Source organism: Schistocerca americana, chromosome 6 (assembly GCF_021461395.2).
Source record: "Schistocerca americana isolate TAMUIC-IGC-003095 chromosome 6, iqSchAmer2.1, whole genome shotgun sequence".
Lineage (NCBI taxonomy): Eukaryota > Metazoa > Arthropoda > Insecta > Orthoptera > Acrididae > Schistocerca > Schistocerca americana.
The window spans coordinates 203,029,992-203,054,579 of NC_060124.1; the positions used below are offsets into that span (position 1 = coordinate 203,029,992).

Genomic DNA, 24,588 nt, shown 5'->3' on the forward strand with positions numbered 1-24,588 from the left:
TTGTTGTGTCGTATATATGTTGAAAAGGGTTTTCAATAAATAATTCTGGATTGGTTCAGATAAAGACTAACAGTTCAGAAATGCAAATACATGAAATAGTTGAAATTTTTAAATCCCTGAATAAAGGCCGGTGTGACTCTCTAGGCTTAATGTTACAAGTGTTTCTAATAATAGTTTTTTGAAGTAATAATATTCTATTTACACTCCTTGCATTTCTCCAAAACATTATTCTGTATCTTGCCAATGGCTTCAATATAGCTGTGGCAAACAACTTTTCTAGTGTCACTTTCACTTGCATAGAACAATATCGTCATTGTGAATACCTTAGACAGTTTAGTTTGTTTGCCATGTAACTTATGTGCAAAGACCAGGATAATTTTTTTGTAAAAATATCCCCAGGAATTTGACAGATTCTGCTTCCCTAGGTTCATGATTTTTATGGTTAATTTGGAAGTCACTTGATACTGTTTAGACAGTGCTTCCAAAAATGGATAGCTGTAATGATCCTGAATTTGACACTGAATTCAGGGCTCAAAAGTGAAGAAGAATATCATGTTAATTCATTGGAGACTTATAGTAATGACAGTTAGCCAGGTGAGGGACAAGTGCTCGCTCATGGCACAAGATAACTACTGTGCTCCATCCAGCTCCTCCAAGGTTTCCATTCACAGGAAACCATTGTGAAATACATGAAATACGTGGTTTGACTTCACATCTACACAGAAACAAACAAATGACTTGAAGTTTCAGGATAGCCAAAGTGCAGGGGACGTGAATACTTGGGTTTTATTATTGGTGATCTCCAAAAAAATTTAACTTGTTATTTGGAGCTTTATGAACTGTCTTTATACATCTTTTGTAATTTCAGTCATTAAAGGGTTTTTTAATTAACAAAAAATTACAATTTTTTGTTACATAGGATGTAAAAAAAATATCAACGTGTTAAGGGGCTAATGCTGCACTAATTGCTGCTGCAGAGACTGCTCTTTTATGATTCTCACTTTCTAAGTGGAGTTGTATATTTACCTCCATTGGTATTTATCGAGAAATTGGAAGCACATTTATTGAATCTCACATTCCCTTTAGAGTCCAAAGAACTGACCATGTTGTTGTCAGGAAGTACGGTTATCAATAAAGAAAAACAACTAAACTAATGCAAAACAGCAGTACACTACCCAGCACAAAACAGAGCCTGATACAATTTCACACGTGCAAATGACATATGGTGGTAGAAATAATGTAAGTAGCTACTCTTCGGTAAGAGTAGAATCTCTTTATCAAACAGTTTTGCCAACTTTACCAAAACTAATAATAAAATGTATCGGTACAGCTAATATAAAATCTAGTTTTGGATAAGTCGTTTCATAATTGTTAAATGCTGTTCAAATAGGTCTCCGGAATTAATTCTGAAAAAATTCAGGAAAGAAATTGTAATGGTCCTGAAAAAAATGGAGTGATGGTAACTTTACATAGTGTTTTCTGTATTAGTGCATATATTTATAGTCTATTTTCAATTCTTGCAGGTAGGCACAAAATACCAAACCATCCATTTCAACACAACATTCCCTATGTCATTTCTGGAGCCCCTACTTAGGATGTCATTGGCAGCAGATCCTGATATGAGATTATTGGTACAAAAAATTCTTCATACACTCATTGACAGACACCAAAATCTTGATAAGCTCCTGAAGCCTACGTAAGTACATCTCTGTCAGTGTGTTGGATTCTCATGCTCTCAACTTTTGATAAAATACAGTGTGTATCAAAAAGAATCATCCAATGTAAAAAAAATTCATAACTACTATGTTGTTTGGGATATGTGCATGATCAGCATACTGTCGGAAAGAGCAGACTCTCAAGTTTTACATGGTTCTCACTAGGTAGCAGCAGTGTGTGCCCACTTCAGTTCTTGTAAAAATGGTGCAGGGACAACAGAAAGCATTTTGTGTTCTACATTTTGCTCAGTGTGGGTCAGTAAAAACAGTTCAGCGTGACTTTCGTACTTCCTATGGTGTGGGCCCTCCTACAGCACAGAGCATTAGACGATGGCATGACCAATTCCAAGAAATAGATTGTTTGTGTAAAGGCAAATCTCCTGACACAGACGTCAAACGCATCCACCATAGTTTCACAAGGCGTCTGCAGAAATCCATTCGCCAAGCAGCTCGACAGCCCATTGTGCAGTCTCACAGGAAAAGGTATATGGTCCATTTTTCTTTGCCGAGAACACTGTTACAGGAAGCACATATCTCGATATGCTTAAGAACTTTCTTTTCCCTCAATTGGAGACTGATTTGAATGACTTCATTAGGATGGGGTACCGTCACTCTGGCATCTGGAAGTGCAGGAATTTTTAAATCATAAGATTACTGAACAATGGATCAGTTGCACTGGTGAGTCAGCCATACATTATTTGACCAGACCTGACTGTATGTGGTTATTTCCTGTGGGAGTTCATAAAAGACTCTGTTTATGTCCCTCCATACCAACAACAGTGAATGAACTGAGACATCACATAACAGCAGTTGTGGAAGCTGTAACTCAAGACATACTCGCTGCAGAGTGGAAACAATCTGAATATCACATTAACATGTGCCATGCATTTCGGGGGGGGGGGGGGGGGGGGCGTATTGAACACCCATGAAAAGATATGAAAAAAATTTTTTAGTTTCCCATTCATCAAAAAACAATATTCATTGTATATGTTTATTAGTTTCAGAAATATATACGTGCCAGATTGGATGATTCTTTTTGATACACCCTGTATTTCATTATATTAACATACAAAGTGGACTATTATGCTCTATGTGACCAACTGACTAAATTGAGTTCTCTCTTTAACTTAATTGAAGTTTAGATTTTTCAGATATGAATTCAGTAAAACTTTGTGCTTACCTTTCAATGATTGCTACCAATCTTATTTAATTTCTTAGTAGTTTCAATGAACTGAATCATCTGTATCTTTTGTTTCTCTGTACCAGGGTGAACATCTCTGAATTAGAACTTACCTTAGAAAAAAGTTCACGGCCAGATATAATCTTCATAAGGAAACATGGCCATGAGATATACCTAAGTTTGTATGAAAGTTTAGAACAGGCTAACAACACTGTGGAAAATATTGAAGCAGTGTATACAACATTAGCCCTTCTCATAGCAGAGCTGGCATCTGAAGAGACTGTCATGGATCTCTTGAGGCTTGTCATAAGCATACAGGTATACAGAAATAATATTCCTTTTGGTTTTTATTTATTTTCAATCTTAGACAGTATCAACAACTGTGACATACTGTATTTGCCCAATAGGACATGGCTCTTACAAATGGAACCCTGAGTACTGCTCAGAAGTTCAACCTCCATGCAGTGGTTGCTAGTCTTCTTGTTATGATACCTAATGTTGTTCCAATACCTTCACTGAGAGAATATGCAGAAAAGGTAAGTTTTACTTTTTATAAAAATATTTTGCACTTGACAACTATTTGTGATAGCTGCGCACATTTATTGTCAGCCGAGAACATTTCCTTAGCTTATAATCTGACAGAGTATCTTGAGAAGTGCCTACTTTCCATTTACATTGTCCACTTACATGCCTGCAAGTTTATGGATATTTGTCAATTGCAAGTAGTTACCTGCTTTTATAAGTACTTTCAAAGCTATTAATTCAAATCTGAATGTTTTTATTCACCTTTGTGAGATAATGGAAATATCTAGAATGTTCTTCTCTTATTTCTTTAGGATGATGTGCATTTGTGTTGTTTGCATGACTGTAACAGATGTTTTTTGCAGTGTAGCATTCTGTTCCTATTAGTCTGGGTGACTGTGGAAATGAAATTTCTCTCAAATAGTACTGACTGACTTCATACTGCAAACAAATATATTTGAACCTGTGAGCTGTTTGCTTGAAGTTTTTCTTATTACTTTATTTGTTTTATTTTTTATTCTTTACCTCAGTATTGTCAGACAGGAGGAGCCGACGCTTCACAGTGAAATTGTGTGTATTGAGTACACACAGAAAGTACACAGGGAGTTGAACTACCTGCCTCAGTAGAATGGTGCTGTTTATGTATCTAACGTTCTAGCTAATACCAACAGTCCATAAATAAATAAGTCCCAGAACCTTTCGGGAATCACTAGTATTAAATGATAAATAATTGTATAAATATAAATAATGAAAAGAGTGCAACCACTTAAACACCTAGCATTAAACATTTAAATTATAAATTGAGTTGTGAAATAATGTCTCTGGTTCAAAAATAACTACAAAGGGTCACATGAACTGGTGCAAAACAGTTCCCTCCTTTAATGCAAAGTTTATAAAAATTATTTTCAGAGCTTATTAACTGCAACTTTAAATGAATGTAAGCAGGTGGTTTCAGTACAATTAATTAAATTAGATAACACTGTAGTTTATTCTTTTAAATAAAAATGTTCATTTTGAACAAACAAAAGTAATTTTGTGGCTAAAAACTGTTGAGATGCCAATGTGAGCTGGCAGCCAATGCACACAGTGTTTCGCTAAATGAAGAACAACCTATTACTCATTTTGTATGACACTATATGAAAACTTTAGAAATCACATCATAAAAAGCTTCATGAAAACCTCTATGTTCAACACTGATTTCACACATACATGCATAACTCCTGCTATATTGTGAGTAACAACTTTCCTTTTCCATTGTTTGTAATGACACTGGTGACTTTTGAATATGTGGCTGTCTATCACTTAGGAGGTAACAAGACCAACTTGTCTGTACTGTGTCTCCACATGAAGTCCTCCCACCACTATCTCACAGCGTGAAGTGTTCACTCCCTCCCAGGATGAAGTGTCCATTTCATCTACAAACAACTCTTCTTGCCTTCCTTCCTGTGTGTTCCTCTACCACCACAGCTATGTATCCTGTCATTGGCTATCACTGTTACTGCCTAGGTACCAACAGCATCATCATAACTTAACACAGCATAAAATTTACAGTTTTCAAACCAGTTGGCTGATTTACATATATGACATCTTTTATGAATCATGCTAAAACACTTGTTAATTTGATATTATACAATGTATAAATAATTTCGTATGTCATTTTAAATTAGTAGTTTGCAACATTTCTAAGTTCATCTTTTCACACCTACTAGATTAAATCACTAGAAATTATAGATATAACTTACTACTAAGGTGCAATGTATGGTCCTTTATTTCATCTGTGCCCTTTCCTTACCTTTAAAATATAGCTTAGACATTTGCGTAATAATACTGCACAGATGTTACATTTGCATAGTGGGTGTTGGATAAAGATAATGAGATTTCTAATTTTGCATGCCGTGGTGTATTTTAATACGTCACCCAGTTTATGTGAGCAGAATTTACATCTCATTGTTGGAAATTTTTGGAACATCAATTTTAGCTGTTTTATGTAAGTCCTCAATACGTGCTTGTGTGGGTTTTCCTCCTTACAGAGGCTGCAACAACTTACCTTCACTGCTTGTCGCTAATCCTTTCTGCCCCAGCCCAGTAGAATAAGCAGCTCTCAGTTATTGGCAGCTGCTCGTTCCTGTTTCCACTCAAAGGTAACTTTTCCGAAGACTTTCCTATACGGAAAGCACTTTACCCATCATGCTAAGCTCCTTCTAGCTGTGCCAGGTGCTCACGGCTAAGTGATACTGAGATAACAACTGTGTAGAACTTGCCTTACTGTAATTTCACAGCACACTCGAAGCCAGCACAGGTATTCACTCTGGTAAGTCCTGTCACAGGCCAAACTTTTCAACAGAAGGCTGCATCATTGTCCAGCACTTAGATATCAAACTTAGGGAAAACTCCTCTTAAAATAATTGCAGGTGCAATTACATTTATGCACACGAGTAAATGCAATAATTCACTGTATAGTTTATGTTTAGCCTGTAACTAAAGTGGAGACATCGCTAAGCTTTTGGATGATGTCTTTCCGCAGAGCTAACTAATTCAGAATACACATACATATGAGAAGTTACCCACCAAATTGGCATACACCACAGTGGTGTCAAATGGACATTCAACCACCATCATGAAACATAAAACACTGAAGATCTGCCTCATAGTGGTCACCCGCAATCAGTGCTAATGGCCACAGTCTAAAAATCATGGCTCATGAATATTCCAAGGAGAACAGCACACTGCCATCTTGAATGGCTGTGTCAAACCAACACTATGCATTTATCTCCACATGATCAATTTGGCCTCTAAGTGTCTGTTGCAAACAACAATATATTTCCTCCTCAAATATCATAGTCTGCGAAGAAGGTGGATGAGAGAGAACCTGGAACGGAACCTGGATTAGTGGCATCGGATTTTCTTCACCAACAAATCCAGGATTTGTCTGATGCCTGATGTTGTAGAAGAGTGTAGAGGTGGCCAGATACTAATACATGTTAAAGGCATACAGTCCCATTGGTTCAGCAGGGAGGTAGGTCAGTAGGTAGTTTAATCAAGTATTGGACTGCTACCATGTATGCATGTCAGGTGCCTCTAATTCCCTACTGAGGATAATTTGATGGCTGCACTTTATTGTAACAAGATCCTTCAACCTATTGTACTGCAGCCACCTGATAAACACCTTCCTCTAGAAGGACTGAATCAACTGGATGGAACCATCTGTGGTATCTGCTGACATCAGCCCAATTGAGTACGTTTGGGAGCAATTGAAACCTGAATCATGTCCTCACAGGGGTCTTCCTCACAAACTGAATGACCTCACAAAGGCTGTCATTGCAGAGTGGCATGTTCGAATAGCAGCAGCTTGACAACCTTGTAGACAGCATGCCAAGGGGGATTCAGGCATGTTAACAACGCACAGAACAGAGCAACATAACTTTGAATGTTACCTGGTAGCAGATTTTGATGTCACACATGAAGTTTTAAACCTACTGCTTTTATTTTGGTTGTTGTATTGTTTTTACAGGTGTAAATAAAATATGGAAACACTAAAAACACAAGACATTATCATACTTAATACACTGTAGGAAAACTGTTGGCATTGAAAACACCTTCCATTCATCGTGGAATGGATAGGTACAGGTCCTGAATGGTTTTCAAGAGAATCTTATACCATTCTTCCTGCAAAATAGTGGCAAGTTCAGGTAATGAGAGTGGAAGTGGATAGCCATCACATACCTTTCTCTCCAAAGTAGACCACAAAGGTTCAATCAGGTGACTGTGGTGGCCAGGGGAGATGCAATAACTCATCCTCGTGTTCACAAAACCAGTTCTGGATGATACGAGCTGTGTGAACAGAGCCCTGTCATCTTGCAGCACAGCATCACCATTGTGGAATGAACATTGTACCATGTGATGGATCTGATCTTCCAAAATGGTACATAATCATGGAAAGTAATGTGACATTGCAGAGAAACCACGGTCTGCATGGAATACCATGACATGGCTGCCCTAACCATCACTGACCCCTGCCATGTTTCACTCTTGTGATGTAAACTCTGCCAGGAGCTAGACATGGTGTGACAAAAGACTCATCTGACCAAATGACTTTCTTCCTTTGTTCTGTCATTCACATTTTATGACTTCAGCATCACATTTACCTGTTATGGGCATTTGAATCACTGATTGGTTTTGGAATTCCAGCTCTCCCTGCAATTCCCTGCTTCTGGAGCTCTCATTGTGTAGTTTTTGTTTTTGCACTGGAAGGTTTCATGAGTGTGACATTCATTCTGCAGTGACCCCCCACCCCCTCCCTCTGCAGGTCTGGGGATTAGAATAGGCCCGAGGTATTCCTGCCTGTCATAAGAGACGACTAAAATGGTCCCCTGTAGGGTTTGACCTCCATTTTTCAAAATTTTCCCGAAGAGTGAGCGAGTTGGGGAAGGGCGTCTTACATGGTGCATCGTATCCATCGTGCATGGAGACCTTTAGCCCACTTTCTCATCGTCTCACTGCAGTCCCGCTCATTCTCCATCTCTTGGGTGAGGACACCTGGGTGCGTTTTCCACCATGCACTATGCAGTGTCGCTTTCTGCACCAATGATGGCCGTGGACTTCCTTGCACCTCATATCCAGCACGGTAGCCAGTCCGTTGTGATGGGGCCACCGTGTACCCTGTTGGTTGTACCCCCTGACAACACAGGGATCGCTTTGCTGATGCCTGTGCCGTTAAGTCCCCACATATGCCAAGGACTAGATGCCCGTCGCCCTCGGGCATCGGGACTCGCAGCAAAGGCCATCCTGCCTTGTGGCTTTTGCTGCGGCTGGGTGGCGCCTGCGGGGAGGGCTCCTGGTCGGAGTGGGTGGCATCAGGGCAGATGACGCGCAATGAAGTGTACCACGTCATCACTTGCTGGTGACACCTGCAGTCTGTAAGCGTCCCACCTCTCAGTACAATGCAAGAAAGTACGACCCTAAATCATTCCCCTCCCTGGCCACACCATGGGAGGAGTGCTAGGTTAAGGATGGCAGCGAACCTTATTCAACCTGGTTCCTCGTATGTACGAGAACTAATGGGCACTCCTTTTCTTCAATGAAGCCACAGTTTTTTGTAGAGCATTTAGAGGACAAGTTTGGGGAGGTGGAGTGCTTGTCCAAAATGAGCTCTGGATTAGTCTTTTTAAAAACAGCATCCCCTGTCCAGTCACAGGCTTTACTCACTTGTAACAAGTTGGGGGATGTTCCTGTTACCATCACGCCACATAGGAGCTTAAATATGGTCCAGGGTATTATATTCCACACGGACCTTCTTTTGCAGTCTGACGATGAGCTGTGCACCAATTTAGAGTGGCGAGGTGTTCATTTCGTGCAGCATGTCCATCGGGTTCTGAGGGGTTATCAGGTTGCCACCGGTGCCTTCATCTTGGCCTTCGAAGGTGACATCTTACCCGAGAAGGTCTAGGTGATGGTCTACTCCTGTGATGTCAAGCAGTAGACCTCTCCCTCGATGTGGTGTTGTAAGTGCTGGAAGTTTGTCCATATGTCTTCCCGCTGTACTTCCAGTGTCACATGTCGAGATTGTGGACATCCATCACATCCCAATACTCCATGTGCCTCGCCTCCCATCTGTGTCAGCTGCGGTGAACATCATTCATCTTGTTCACCAGACTGCAGGATTTTACAGAAAGAGAGGAAAATCATGGAATACAAGACCCTGGACCAACTGACATTCACTGAGGCTAAGAGAAAATATGAGCACCTACATCCTGTGGCTATGATCCTCTCATATGCTGCCGTTACGAGAACAGTTGTAGCCCCATCAGTTCTGCGGATTCCAGTCGGCTCTCAGAGCCAGAAGGCTACACCTTCCCCCTTGATGGTGAGGAGGCGGGGGGCAGTTTCCCCACTGTTGCTCCCACGCCACCTACCTCAGGAGCACTGCCCATCCAACTATCGGGGACACCAGTCCCCACTTCCCAGCCGGAGAAGCGTAAGTCCTTTGGGTCACTCCCTTCCCAGGGAGTGGCTAGTGGGAAAGATGACACCCGCCAGTGGCTGAAGTGCCCAAAAGCAGCTGGTCGTAGGGCTTCACACTCATCCCAGTCATAGAAACCCAAGGAGCAGCGAAAAAGTCCAAAAAGAAGACATCTAAGACCAAGGAAATTGCGGTGGCACCCACACCACCTCTATGCTACCTACAAGCACTGCGACTGGGGATGAGGTGGAGATTCTGGCGTCTGCTGAGGACCTAGATCTTGCCAGACCCTCAGACACAATGGATATACACTGCTCAGGCAATAAGGCGGTGGCAGCAGGTGACCCTGAGGAGTAAACTGCCTCATTGAATGTTCCATGCCTTCCCAGTCTCACGATGTCATCCTCCAGTGGAATTGTGGTTGTTTTTTCCACCGCCTGGCTGATTTATGGCAGCTGTTAAGTATTACACCTGCTTTCTGTATTGCCCTCCAGGAAACCTGGTTCCCTGCAATGCTGACCCTGCCCTCCACGGCTATAAGGGATATTACAGGAACCATAGCGACTATAATCGAGTGTCAGGTGGAGTTTGTGTTTATGTCCTAAACTTAGTCTGTAGTGCAACTGTGCCCCTTCAAACCCCTCTTGAAGCTGTGGCTGTCAGAACAAGAGTGACACAGGAAATAACTGTTTGCAATGTATATCTTCCTCCAGATGGTGCAGTACCCTTGGATGTATTAGCTGCACTGATTGATCAACTCCCTAAACCTTTCCTACTTTTGGGGTGGCACCATGCTTACTGGCCAAGGCAGAGATGTTGAAACTTTACTGTCTCAGTTCGACCTCTGCCTCTTAATAAATACTGGGGCCCCCACACATTTCAGTGTGGCTCATGGTAGTTACTCAGCCATTGATTTATCCATTTGCAGCCCAGGACTTCTCCCATCCATCCACTGGAGAGCACATGATGACATGTGTGTTAGTGACCACTTCCCCATCTTCCTGTCACTGCCGTGGCATCAGGCCCATGGACACTTGCCCAGAAGGGCTTTAAACAAGGCAGACTGGGAAACTTTCGCATCTGTGGTCACCGTTGACTCTCCCCCATATGGTAACATCAATGTCATGGTTGAGCAGGTGACTACAACAATCGTTAATGCGGCGGAAAACACGATCCCTCGCTCTTTCAGGTGCCCCCGGCGAAAGACGCCACTTCGTGATCACCGGAAGTCGCAGAGACAATTAAGGAGCATTGGCGAACTCTACAGCGGCATAAGTGGCGCCCTTCCCTGGAGCACCTCATAGTCTTTAAGCAGCTTCATGCCCGCGTTCACCAGCATATCAAAAGACAGAAGCAGGAGTGTTCGGAGAGATATGTCTCGACCATTGGATGCCGTACATCACTTTGGTGTGTTATCTACCAACGCAAACGCAATTGCCAAGCACTTTGCTAAGCACTATGCTTGGGCTTCAGCATTGGAGCATTGCCCTCCAGCCTTTCACACTCTCAAATGGCGGCTGGAAGGGAAAGTCCTCTTGTTCACTACAGGCCACAGTGAATCCTGTAATGCCACATTTACAGAATGGGAGCTCCTCAGTGCCCTTGCACATTGCCCCGACACAGCTCCTGGGCCAGATTGGATCCACAGTCAGATGATTAAACATCTCTCATCTGATTACAAGCAACATCTCATCATCTTCAACCGGATCTAGTACAATGGCATCTTTCCATCGCAATGCCGGGAGAGCAACATCATTCCAGTGCTCAAACCCGGTAAAAACTCGCTTGATGTGGATAACTATTGGCCCATCATCCTCACCCACGTTCTTTGTAAACTGCTGGAACATATGGTGTGTAGGCGGTTGAGTTGGGTCCTGGAACATGTGGCCTGCTGGCTCCATGTCAGGGCGGCTTCCGCCAGGGTCGCTCTATCACCGATAATCTTGTGTGCCTCGAGTCTGCCATCCGAACAGCCTTTTCCAGACGCCAACACCTTGTTGCCGTCTTTTTTGATTTACGAAAAGTGTATGACACCACCTGGCGACATCATATCCTTGCCGCATTATACGAGTGGGGCCTCCGAGGCCCGCTCCCGATTTTTATCCAAAATTTCCTGTCGCTTCGTACTTTCCGTTTCCAGGTTGGTGCCTCCCATAGTTTGCCTCATATCCAGGAGAATGGGGTCCTGCAGGGCTTCGTATTGAGTATATCTCTATTTTTAGTGGCCATTAATGGTCTAGCAGCAGCTGTAGGCCTGTCTGTCTCACCATCTCTGCATGCAGATGAATTCTGCCTTTCGTACTGCTCCACCAGTATTGGTGTTGCTGAGCGGCGCCTACAGGGAGTCATCAACAAGGCGCAGTCATGGGCTTTAGCCCACAGTTTCCAGTTTTCGGCCGCAAAGTCGTGTGTTATGCACTTCTGTCACTGTTGTACCGCTCATCCAGAACCAGAACTTTACCTTAATGACAATCTATTCACTATAGTGGAAACATACCAATTCTTAGGACTGGTTTTTGACGCCCGATTGACTTGGCTTCCTCACCTCTGTCAGCGTAAGTGGAAGTGCTGGCAGCACCTCAATGCCCTCCGTTGCCTGAGCAACACCAACTGGGGTGCAGATAGCTCTACACTGCTGCACCTCTACAGAGCCCTTGTTCAATTCCGCCTTGACTGCGGGAGTCTCGTTTATGGTTCAGCGGCATCCTCAGTGTTGCGTTTACTTGACCCAGTGCACCACTGTGGTGATCGCCTATCGAGAGGAACTTTTAGGAAGAGTCTGGTGACCAGCATCCTTGTGGAGGCCGGAGTCCCTCCATTGCAGGTTAGGCATGCGCAATTGGTCTCCAGTTACGTTGCACACTTTTGCAGTTCTCCTGCGCATCCAAATTAGCGTCTCCTTTTCCCATCCACAGCAGTTCATCTCCTGCATCAGCTGCGCAGGTCAGGGCTTCCAATTGCAGTTCGTGTGCTTCCAATTACAGTTCGTGTGCGATCCCTTCTCTCCAAACTGGAGTCTTTGCCTTTACCACTTATCTTCAGGTTCATTCACGAACACCTCCATGGTGTACACCTAGGTCGCAGCTTTGCCTGGACATTTCACATGGCCCTAAGGACTTAGTTAAACCTGCGACTCTCCGCTCTCACATCCTCTCGTTTCTCGACATGTCCCGGGGCCATGAAGTGGTTTACACCAATGACTCAGTGGCTGATGGTCACGTTGGCTTTGCCTATGTTCATGGGGGCATATAGAACAGCACTCCTTGCCAGATGGCTGCAGTGTTTTCACTGCAGAGCTGGCGGCCATATCTTGTGCTCATGAGCACATCCGCTCATGCCCAGGCGAGTCATTTGTCCTGTGTACTGACTCCTTGAGCAGCCTACAAGCTATCGACCAGTGCTACCCTCCTCATCCTTTGATGGCGACCATCCAGGAGTCCATCTATGCCCTGGAACAGTCCAATTGTTCAGCGATGTTTGTCTGGACCCCAGATCACGTCGGAATTCCAGGCGACGAACTTGCCGACAGGCTGGACAAACAGGCTACACAGAAACTGCTTATGGAGATCGTCTTCTCTGAAACTGACCTGTGTTCAGTATTACGCTGCAAGGTTTAGCGGCTTTGAGAGACCGAATGGCATAACCTGAGTACACAGAACAAGCTGTGTGGCATTAAGGAAACTATGAATGTGTATAAGACATCTGTGCATCCCTCTCGCAGGGACTCTTTGGTTGTGTGTCAGATCCGCATTGGCCATACGTGGCTGACACATGGTTACCTCCTCCGTCGCAAGGACCCACCTCGGTGTCGCTGTGGCTCACGAATGACGGTCGTCTATCTCTTGCTGGACTGCCCACTTTTACAGCGGGCTTTTAACCTTCCCAGCACCCTACCTTTGTTGTTGGGTGACAATGCCTCAACAGCAGCTTTAGTTTTACGTTTTATTTGTGTGGGTGAATTTTATCATTTGCTCTAAGTTTTAGCACATGTCGTTTGTCCCTGTGTGTCCTCCACCCTAGTGGTTTCAGGGTGGGGGTTTTAATGTGTTGCAGAGTGGTTGGCTTTTCCTTTTTATCTTCATGGTCAGCCATCCATGGTAACCTGCTTTCTTGTTTTAACCCATTCTATCTGTTTCTTGTGCCTTCGTGGTTTTCTTGCCCCTTTTGTCCATTTAAGTGTTTGTTGCCCTTGAGTTCTCATGGTTTTTCCTTTCATTCTGTTTTGTGTTGTCTCATTGTCTTGTTGTCATCCTTGTGGTATTGTTTCCTTCGGAACAAGGGACCGATGACCTTGTAGTTTGATTCCTTCCCCCCTCTTTTAAACCAACCAACCAATCTGCAGTGACCTTTGCAACTGTAGTCATAAATCTCTTCATTGACCATCTATCATGATCACTCGACACACATTTTCGTCAAGCTGTGACATAGCAGATGATGATTTTCCACTTTCCATGTGTGTGGTATAAATCTTTGATACAATGGCACTTGAAACACCAACATTTTGGCTATGTTGATTACAGAACCACCCACCTTAGGAACACCAACAATTTTACCTTGTCCAAATTCACTTATGTCCAACATAATGCACCACAATTACACTGAACATTGTTCTGACCATGACTGACACTTGCAACATGTTGAGGGTGTAGTGCAGGTGCCATTCACAGACAAATACATCAGCGCAACCTGTGGCTTGGCTAGCAATTCCATTTATGTTCAGTGTTTCCATATTTTTGTCCAACTGCTGTATTTAACAGTAAGGTTACTTTTTTAAATTACATAAGGGCTGTTTATTAATTCTCTGCCTCTCTTGAATCCAAGCCAACATATGTAACAAAAAAGGCAAAGGAATTCAATAATCTGTCTCAACTTCAATCTGTATTTTGCTGCAGATCTAGGTTTCAGCTGTTGAATAGCTCTCCTCAATGCATTTAAACTGAGTCACATAGACTCGTCAAGCTTGTGACAAAACATGTTGCTATACGACTTGAACATGTAGATAGTCGGATTAGAATCTGGCTATCTACGTGTGAAAATTGTATAGTAAAGTTTTGTCAGAAGTTTGATGAATCTACATGGCTTGGTTTAAGTGCACTGAGGATGACTATTCACCATCTAATGGGGATGCTGAGTCACAGAGAGGCACAACAAAAAGACTCTGGAAGTTAGATTTTGCCCAACAAGGTCTTTATACCAGCTTTTCAAATTTATACTTGTTTATTCAAGTTCCGAAAGAACAGACATCACATATAATTGAAGTGAGGACAGCCAGTGATCTCTTCAGTGCTAATGCACACCTGGCTCAGTCTCTTACAGGAGTCAGCAAAATGCCACGAATAATGAGCATAATGGCAAGGGGCATTATATTAGTAGCGTGTGGATAAGTTAAGACTTTGGATCTGATGGGAGATGTGCTAGGGCAGTCCACACATCTGTGATGAATGATGTGTCAGGATGGCACAGTGGTCAGCGCATCTCTCTAGTAAGCAGGAGACCCTGGTGGGAATCCTGGTCTCGCATAAATTTTCAACTTGCCCCATTGATATAAGCAGTGCACACTCACAGCCAATGTCTGTAATTCCTTCGTGTCTTAAATAAACAATGTAGTCAAAATTTGATCCCCATCCTGTGCAACACTCTCCTTAATGTGTCAACACACCATAGTAATTCAGTTCTTTACCTGCTTGCTGTGAGGAGCTTTATTGCAGAGTGGACTCTCTTCTCCACTGAGTAGTAATGCCTTACAGTATCTCATATCACATCGCCATTGGAACAATTGCAGTGAAACTTGTATTATGTTGATCTTTGATGCCTTTTACGAGGAATTTAAAGAAGGGTTCACTGGTAGAAATTACCTCCCTTTGAATTTTTGTAGTAGTTCTTCCATGTAAGTAAAGCTGTCATCACCCGTAAGGTTGAGTGGAACAACACTGTCCTTTACTAGGCATTGTGCTATTAGAAGTGGTATGTCATTGCCTTCTTCCAATATGGATTCCAAGTCACAGTAAAACTTGGCATTTTTCATATTCAAAAACATTGACAAAAATGAATGAAACACAGAATGACAGATAAAAATCCTGTCTGTCCAGGGATCTAACATGAGACCTATGCATCTGTACTTTGGTATAATACCACTGAGCTAATGTGGTATTCTGTTATTACAGATGTGCCAACATAATTTACAGCATGCTGACTACTTTGACTAGATACACTGACACAAAAAATGCTTTACATCAATTGCTTATTCCATTAGCCTTAACTGTTATTTCCCTTGCAAGCTGAAAAACACAACACTGAATGTGAGGAATTGATGTTTTCCCACTCTTGTAGCACTTATTGTTGTACCTTGTGTTTTACCCCTTTCAACCACACATTTGCAGGATCTATCTGTGATTATCATTATCAGTTTTCTGGAGTAAACATGCCATTAAGTCCTGAGGATTCCGCAACTTCTGTTGCTGTAGTGGAAGATAGTCATAGCATGGATTACATTTCAAAAGTGTTGATTACTACACCTTCCTTGAGTTTTCAGAACCATTAGAAGGTACAGGGAAACTGGAGCCCATGTAAAGAAACCAGTATCAGGCCTGAAAAGAGCAGCACCAGCAAGAGACAACCACTTCTTTCATCTTTTAAGTTCTACACAAACATCACACCATCGCCACTAAACTACAAAACTGCAGAAATCACCGGAGGGCATCGCATAGCTCGACTACATTTTGTAAGGGAATATCACGGTTAAATAGTACGACGATGGGAACAAGTGTTGTTCATTGATAAGTCGTGATTTGCCTGCCATCATTGGACAGTACAGAGAGAGAGTGAAGAAAGCTAGGGGAAAGTAATTCCTCTTGTACATTCTCATCCAGGATGATGGCATGGGTGGGAATCACTATGACTGCAAGGACAGATTTGGTCTTTGTGGAGCAAGGGGGCCTTGAAGCACTTCAGTGTATGGAGTAAATCCTTCTGGAGCATGTTGTGCCTTTTGTGTCATTTATTGATGATGGTTTGACATGAATGCACGGCCACGTATGCCCACCTGTTGTGAGAATTGTGCGAGAGTTTTTGGATGAAGTAAGATTCATGATGTGGCTTAGCCCACTCAAAGTCCTCATTTGAATCCTGTTGAACGAGTGTGGGACCAGCGGGGTAGAAGGTACTCTCGTCATTCAGAGACCCTACAGGACCTAAGGTGGCCCTCAAGAGGAAGGCTTTTGAAGATGCGAAGATAAATCTGTAAATTGAAGTATAAAAATCCAAAAGAGAGTTTCATTACCTTCAGGAGTGTCCTCAAAATTTGCTTGAAATTTCAATCCATACAAGTTACATCCATATCTGTGACTTAATTTGTTTATAATCTTTTTCCATTGTTCCACCTAGATGGGACTGTACCACAATATTTTATCATAAAATAGTAGATTAGTGCCATTAAAGGGACTGGACTTTAAAATAAAAAATTTAAATAAAAAAAAATGTTTAGGAAACTGAAGTGCTGCTGCTTCTTTGCCAATCAGTGTGTGTAAAACTTCTTTCCCTAGCTTTCTGATCACATGATTTTATAATATTTCTTGTTATTTCCTATACTCACCATTACTCATCTGTCCCTTCTTGTGATCTGACGTCCTTGTCACAACATTGTGGAGCCAGATGAAATTATACTGGTGGACACTGATTTACTAATTACTGAACTAAGCACTTTTCTTTGCAAATGAGAAACAACACAGCAATCACACAGATATAAATAACTAGGTAATATTATATATAAAAACAAAGATGAGGTGACTTACCGAACGAAAGCGCTGGCAGGTCGATAGACACACAAACAAACACAAACATACACACAAAATTCAAGCTTTCGCAACAAACTGTTGCCTCATCAGGAAAGAGGGAAGGAGAGGGGAAGACGAAAGGAAGTGGGTTTTAAGTGAGAGGGTAAGGAGTCATTCCAATCCCGGGAGCGGAAAGACTTACCTTAGGGGGAAAAAAGGACAGGTATACACTCGCACACACGCACATATCCATCCACACATACAGACACAAGCAGACATATCCATCCACACATACAGACACAAGCAGACATATGTCTGCTTGTGTCTGTATGTGTGGATGGATATGTGCGTGTGTGCGAGTGTATACCTGTCCTTTTTTCCCCCCTAAGGTAAGTCTTTCCGCTCCCGGGATTGGAATGACTCCTTACCCTCTCCCTTAAAACCCACTTCCTTTCGTCTTCCCCTCTCCTTCCCTCTTTCCTGATGAGGCAACAGTTTGTTGCGAAAGCTTGAATTTTGTGTGTATTTTTGTGTTTGTTTGTGTGTCTATCGACCTGCCAGCGCTTTCGTTCGGTAAGTCACCTCATCTTTGTTTTTATATATAATTTTTCCCACGTGGAATGTTTCCTTCTATTATATTAACTAGGTAATATAATGCACAAATGAAATAAAACTGGAGAGCTTACACAGAGAACTACAGAACATGGCACAAAATGCTGAGAATGACGTCTGGTAGTAAGGCAATATTTTTTATACGCCCAGTACTGCTGACCGTAGGTAGCCATGGGGGTTGGAACAGAGCAGTGGGAAGGACTTTTCCCGTACACCCCCATCCCACCCCGTACTGGCACTCTTCAGCCTGCTATGGGTTCTTTCCATAAAAGAACCATCATCTATAAAATAATCATTAACGAATTCTGTTGAACCACGTCCCACTCTCAAAAGCATTTGACAATTTCATAATACATATAGTGATAATAGATGTCAAGTAAAGTACATATATTTAAATTTTCCACCAAATTGTTTGATTTATTTATCAAATTACAAAACTTGCAGATAGATGTATTTCTAAATGTTTTACATGTGTTCAATATGTAATATTTGGTCATTAATGATCAGTTTTAATGTGAATAATTTGACAGATCATCATCTTACGACAAACTATGGCTCCTTATCTGTTACCGGAGTTGTTGGCAAGGTATGATGTGGAGCCAGGCCCTATACCGGCAGAGCTGTTGGTTGACCAGGCAGTGGTTGCTGAGAAGCTCAGGAATGCAGGCATGGATGCTACACGGCTCCAGTCAGCCGCTCCTTTTGCAGGTATGCAACTGTGACCAACTAAACTAGAGTATAGAGAACGTCTTTGGATTGGACTGGCTGCCAATGTACATCAGAGAACGACATTGTTCAGCTTTGAGTCTTTGCCATTTTAAGTAGTATCATTGCTCATCATGAACTGGATAAAAATCAGAGCAATAAGTCTTAACATGAGAAGGAGTTAATTATTCCTGTGCATTATTACAAGCAAGAAGTCAGTTATAAAAAAAATGTAAGTGGTGACTGCCTTATTCACACTTTCACTTATGGCATGGAGGAATGTAAACTACAATTAATGATTGTATTGGTGAGAAATCTTCATCATTCTCCTCTATGCAGTTCAGAACTGGAATGTTAATAACTGTTTATTCATCAACAGATTTCAATCAAAAGTTAACTATTCAAGTATACTGGTGCTTACAGGGGTAGATTGACATGCTGTGTGCAGTGCTCTTTTGTATAAAAATAGTGTTACACTACTCTTTTATGACCCATTGTTGTCGTTGATACCAAGTGCTTATAATTAAAGTGCAGCTACTCACAGAGCTCCAGTGTGGGCTGCAATTTTCATATGGTAGCGAAACTTGGTAGATATTCTAATGCATTAATGTGAGACTGATTTTCACTGGAAAATAATTGGTTCCAATTTTGGCCACCAGGTGCAAATCTGGCACTGTAAGTGCAACAGCAAAGTTATATAGAAATGTTTCCATAGGTAATGGATTAGGAACTGAACGTGAGCAGAAAATGTCAAGCTAGTGAGAAAGACGTAATGTTGTTTTTATTATTAACTGGTGCGTACACAATTTCATTTGTTTAGTGTGAGCACTCGAGGTGGCGACAAGGTGCTGTACAGTGCCAGATTTTCACCTGATGGCCAAAATTGGAACTAATTTTTTTTAAGCATAAATCAGTCCCACATTAACACATTAGGATGTCTATCAGGTTTCACTGCCATGCAATAATTACAGCCCATGCTGGACCTCCGTGTTAACTGCACTTTAATTATAACAACCCAGTAAAATGCACACACATCAAGAGCGTTGTGATAATACTGAATTTGGACTACATTGTTAATTTCTTTGATTTGTCTATATGCAAATATTGTCAGCATTCCTTAGGGTGAAAGGAATGTTGGGCTTATGGAAGGATACAGATCTGGAGAATCAGATTATCTAATGGGATGCTTTATATTTTAAAGCAAGAAGTGTTTTATTGTTAGTTTATGGTTTCTTACTTTTTGACCAACCCTTACTCTGTGTTTTTGCAATAATGATTGACTTTATACCTTGTGTTATTTAAGAATTACTCTTTTAACAACCCTTTTTAAGTATGCTGACTCTCATTGTCTCATCAATCTATTTTTTTGTAGGAAATCTCTGTTAGACAATTATTATTTGAGTACGTTGTTACTTTTTTTTTTAAGTGTACACTTGGCTTTTGGTCCACAGTGATGAACAGTATTGGAAGACTTGTCAGTAAAATGGCAATAGAATAGTTTTAGTCCAGAGGAACAATAAGATCCATAAGTATCACATCTCCCCATGAACAATGGAGCATGTTACCATGGGGTGGCTTCTGCACCTCAGTAATACAGCCAGCCATACCATAGGTGTAATCACATTGAAGATCAAGAGAACAGACAGACATATGGTTCCTGAAGATTGGTGGCAGTCTTTTCAGTCAAGGGCACATAGACGCTCTTATTTTCAGTAGATGCAGGGACCAGGGACGACAGTCTGGATATTTGACTTATATGGCATTGTAACATTAGCTAAAATGGCCCCATTGTCTTGGTACTGTGACAGCTGAAAGCAAGAGGAAACTACAGCCATTAAATTTCCTGAGGGCCAGCAGCTCTGTTCAATGATGGCATCCTTCTGAGGAAAATATTTTTGCGGTAAAATAGTCCTTCCTTCAGATCTCTGGGCAGGAACTGCTTACAAGGGAACCTCCCCATCGCACCCCCCTCAGATTTAGTTATAAGTTGCCACAGTGGATAGACCCTGAAAAACTGAACACAGATCAATCGAGAAAACAGGAAGAAGTTGTGTGGAACTATGAAAAAATAAGCAAAATATACAAACTGATTAGTTCATGTGTAAGATATGCTCCATCAAGGAGAGACAGAACTCAGGAGCGCCGTGGTCCCGTGGTTAGCGTGAGCAGCTATGGAACGGGAGGTCCTTGGTTCAAGGCTTACTTCGAGCGAAAATTTTAATTTTTTATTTTCAGACAATTATCAAAGTTCAGGCACTCATACATAAATCAACTTCGCTCTCCAAAATTCTAGGGCATGTTCAGATTTGCTTGGACATATGCAGGATTTGGCGGTCTACACACGGAAAAATTTGAAAAAGTTAAAAAGATATGTTTTGACAGCGCGCAGGGAAAAGTGTGCGACTGTGAGACTTTTGGATTCATTTGTTGCAGTTTGTGACAAACTCTGATGTTTTCATCACTTTTTGGAAGTAATTATCACCTCCACAAGAAACCCTAAATCGGGCAACGTAGATGAATCTTTTTACCCATTCGCCAAGTGTACAAGTTGGGTGGGTCGACAACATATTCCTGTCATGTGATGCAGATGCCGTCACCAGTGTCGTATAGAATATATCAGACGTGTTTTCCTGTGGAGGAATCGGTTGACCTATGACCTTGCGATCAAATGTTTTCGGTTCCCATTGGAGAGGCGCGTCCTTTCGTCTACTAATCGCACGGTTTTGCGATGCGGTCGCAAAACACATACACTAAACTTATTACAGTGAACAGAGACGTCAATGAACGAACGGACAGATCACAACTTTGCAAAGAAAAATTTTTCGCTCGAGGGGAGACTTGAACCAAGGACCTCTCATTCCGTAGCTGCTCATGCTAACCACGGGACCACGGTGTTCCTCAATCGTGTCTCTCCTTGATGGAGTATATCTTGCACATGGACTAATCAGTTTGTATATTTTGCTTATTTTTTTTTATAGTTCCACACAACTTCTTCCTGTTTTCTCGATTGATCTGTGTTCGGTTTTTCAAGGCCTATCCACTGTGCCAACTTATAGGTAATCTGAGGGGGGTGCGATGGGGAGGTTCCCTTGTTAGAAGGATGTTGGCATCAGAAAAAATAAACCAGGTGTTCTAGAAATAGCAGCTTGGGTATTAGATCCCGTAGTCAGGTAAGTAGATTAGAGAACTTGAAAAGAGAAATGGATAGGTTGAAGTTAGATAAAGGGAGCTCTAGTGAAGGGCAGTGGTAGGAAGAACAGGATTTCTGTTCAGATGAGTGCTTGATAATCAACACAGAGTCCAATAGGCATAATATGGGAACAGGTCAGATAATTAATAAGAAAATGGGGATGCGGGAGAATTAATATGAATGGCCTCGTGATAGACATAAAGCCAAGACCCACCACAGTAGTGCAAGTATGTATGCATAACAGCCATGTAGGTGATGAAGAGGTTTAAAAAATGAATGGGATAAAATAAATTATTCAGTATTTTAAGGAAAATGGAAATTTAAATGTAAAGGGGGACTGGAATTTGATAGGAAGAGAAATAAGGGAGGGAAAACATAATGGAAGAACTTAGACAGGGGGGGGGGGGGGGGGATGAGCAATCAAAGGGGAAGCCACATGGTAGAATGTTACACAGGCACGATTTAACACTTGCTTTAACAATCATACAAGAAAACTTGGAGACACTAGAAAATTTCAAATAGAGTATTTAGTAAGTAATATATAGATTACTTAATGCTAAGACAGAAATTTCAAAATCAGATTTGGAAACTGGTTGTGTGATAATAAAAGAACTTTACAACTGAAGCGATATTTTCAACCTCTGGTATAATACTCAGTTGCAGATGTTCCTCCAACAGGATTGTTTTAGCATAACTTTTTGGTTATGAGTTGCAGATTAAAACATAAGAAATCCCAAAAAGGTAAGCAAATTAAGATGAGACCTGAATAAATTGTAAGAACTAGTGATCATTGAGAATTTCAAAGGGAGCACCAGGCAGTAATTGAAAAGAAACAGAATGGAAGATGAATGGGTAGCTTTGAGAGATTAAATAGGGAAAGGAGCAGAGGATCAAATAGGCAAATAGACAAGTCCAATGAAAAGTAAGAGGAAGGACGTGAAGATTAGATGGAAGTTGTGGTACTGTGAGAAGAATTTGACAGAGCACTGAAAGACAAGTCAAGGAGAGGCACCTGGAGTAGACGGCATTCCCTAAGAAGTATGGACACCCTGTAATAATACTATTCCACCTAGTATGCAAGGTATGTGAGACAGGCAAAATACCCTGACTTCAAGAAGAATGTAATAATTTCAATTCCAAAGAAGGCAAGTATTGACAGTTGTGACTATTACTGAACAATAGTAGGTCATGGCTGAAACGTACTCTAAACATTTACAGAAGATCAGAAGGACCACAGATTGGAAACGAGGTATTATTGTGAAAATACCCGAAAAAGGAGATTTTACTAACTGCAACAACTGGTGGGGTACTACCCTACTGTCAGTACCGAGTAAGGTACTTTCGAGGATCATTTTTAACTGCATTAAGGATTCTGTGGAAGCACAACTGAGGAGAGAGCAGGCAGGTTTTAGAAAACACCATAGCTGTGTGTACCTTATCAATACTCTCAGAATTATTTTGGAACAAAGTGTGGAGTGGCAACACACCCTGTACCTAACCTTCATTAATTTTGAAAAGGCTTTCGACTCTGTCAAAGAGTCATGTGGGATACACTTGCAAAATATGGCATTCCAACGGAGATTATTAACATCATCGAGGAAATGTACGGAAACTATGAATGAATGCCAAGTACTACATAATGGAGAAGTAACAGAGCCTTTCCAAGTTAATTCGGGAGTACGACAAAGGTGTATTCTTTTGCCAACACTATTTCTTTTGGTGTTGGACCATGTGATGAAGAGAGTTATGGGGGGGACAGAAGAGAGGTGTGCAATGGCAGATGCGTAATAGGCTCGAAGATTTAGATTTCACAGATGACGTCTGCCTAATGACACAACGATATCGAGGCATTGAAGAGAAACTGGACAGGTTACAGAGAGAGGCAGAAGTTGCAGACCTCAAGATAAATGTTCGCAAAACTAAAGAAATGTGGATAAGTTTGACCATCACGAATAGGCTGGCCATTAATGGAGAGGACATAGAGCAGGTCCAATCTTTCCTCTATCTCGGAAGTATAGTCACGACTACAGGAGGCACTGAGGAGGACATCCGTAGTTGCATCCACAAAGCAGATGGTGCATTTGTACAACTGTACCCTGTTTGGAGAAATAGGAACATATCAAAGAAGACCAAACTCTGGCTTTTCATTAGCAATGTGAAGGCTGTTCTTTTGTATGGTTGCGAAACTTGGAAGGTGACTAACCACATTAAAAACCAGCTCCAAGTTTTTATCAACTGTTGTCTCCAGCGTATTTTAAATGTGAGATGGCCAGATATAATGACAAATGAAGTTTTTTAGAGGGAGACAAATCAGCAACCAATCTATATACAATTCAAGGAAAGAAAATGGAACTGGATTGGGCATACATTGAGGAAACTAGATGGAGCTGTTGAAAGAGAGGTTCTAGACTGGAACCCTCAAGGAGTTAGAAAACAGACCCAGAAAAGGACGATCGAGAGAGAAGCTGCAGAGGATGGGGACACCTGGAGTGAAGTGAAGAGACTTGCTAGAAATCGTACCAAGTGAAAGGATGTCATCACGGCCTTATGTTCCAGAGGGAATGACAGGAACTAAGTCAAGTTAAGTCAAGAAGAACTGGTAGAAGCTGACCTTGGGGATGATCAGTTTGGATTCCACATTAATACATTGATGGAAAAAAAATTGACACCAAGGAGGAGTTGTGCAACATCAACAGAAGTTGGTAGGCATCTTTCTACAACTGAAAGACGATGTTTATTAAAATTTTGTGCCGCTCTCTTAAGAGTGGTGCTAGTAGTGCCACTGTGAAGATGAAAATCAGATTTGCTTTAAATACATGCTGTAACGGTCATAAGCATTAGTTACCTGTGAGACTGGACATATGAATTGATGTTACTCAAGAATGCCTGTAAGGCGACAAAGATGCCATTGTCAACTGTGCACAATTGCCGGC

General features: G+C 41.7%; 1 protein-coding gene across 2 annotated transcripts in view; it reads left to right on the forward strand.

Annotated features, from left to right (window-relative positions):
* The window catches only part of LOC124619364 (protein EFR3 homolog cmp44E), an 80,811-nt gene that overhangs the window by 38,875 nt on the left and 17,348 nt on the right, over positions 1–24,588 (forward strand). For both annotated transcript variants that reach the window (XM_047145687.1, XM_047145688.1), the window contains exons 11-14: positions 1,524–1,696; positions 2,982–3,213; positions 3,303–3,431; positions 18,291–18,468. In XM_047145687.1, the coding sequence (XP_047001643.1) occupies positions 1,524–1,696; positions 2,982–3,213; positions 3,303–3,431; positions 18,291–18,468 (712 nt within the window). The remainder of the gene's footprint in view (positions 1–1,523; positions 1,697–2,981; positions 3,214–3,302; positions 3,432–18,290; positions 18,469–24,588) is intronic.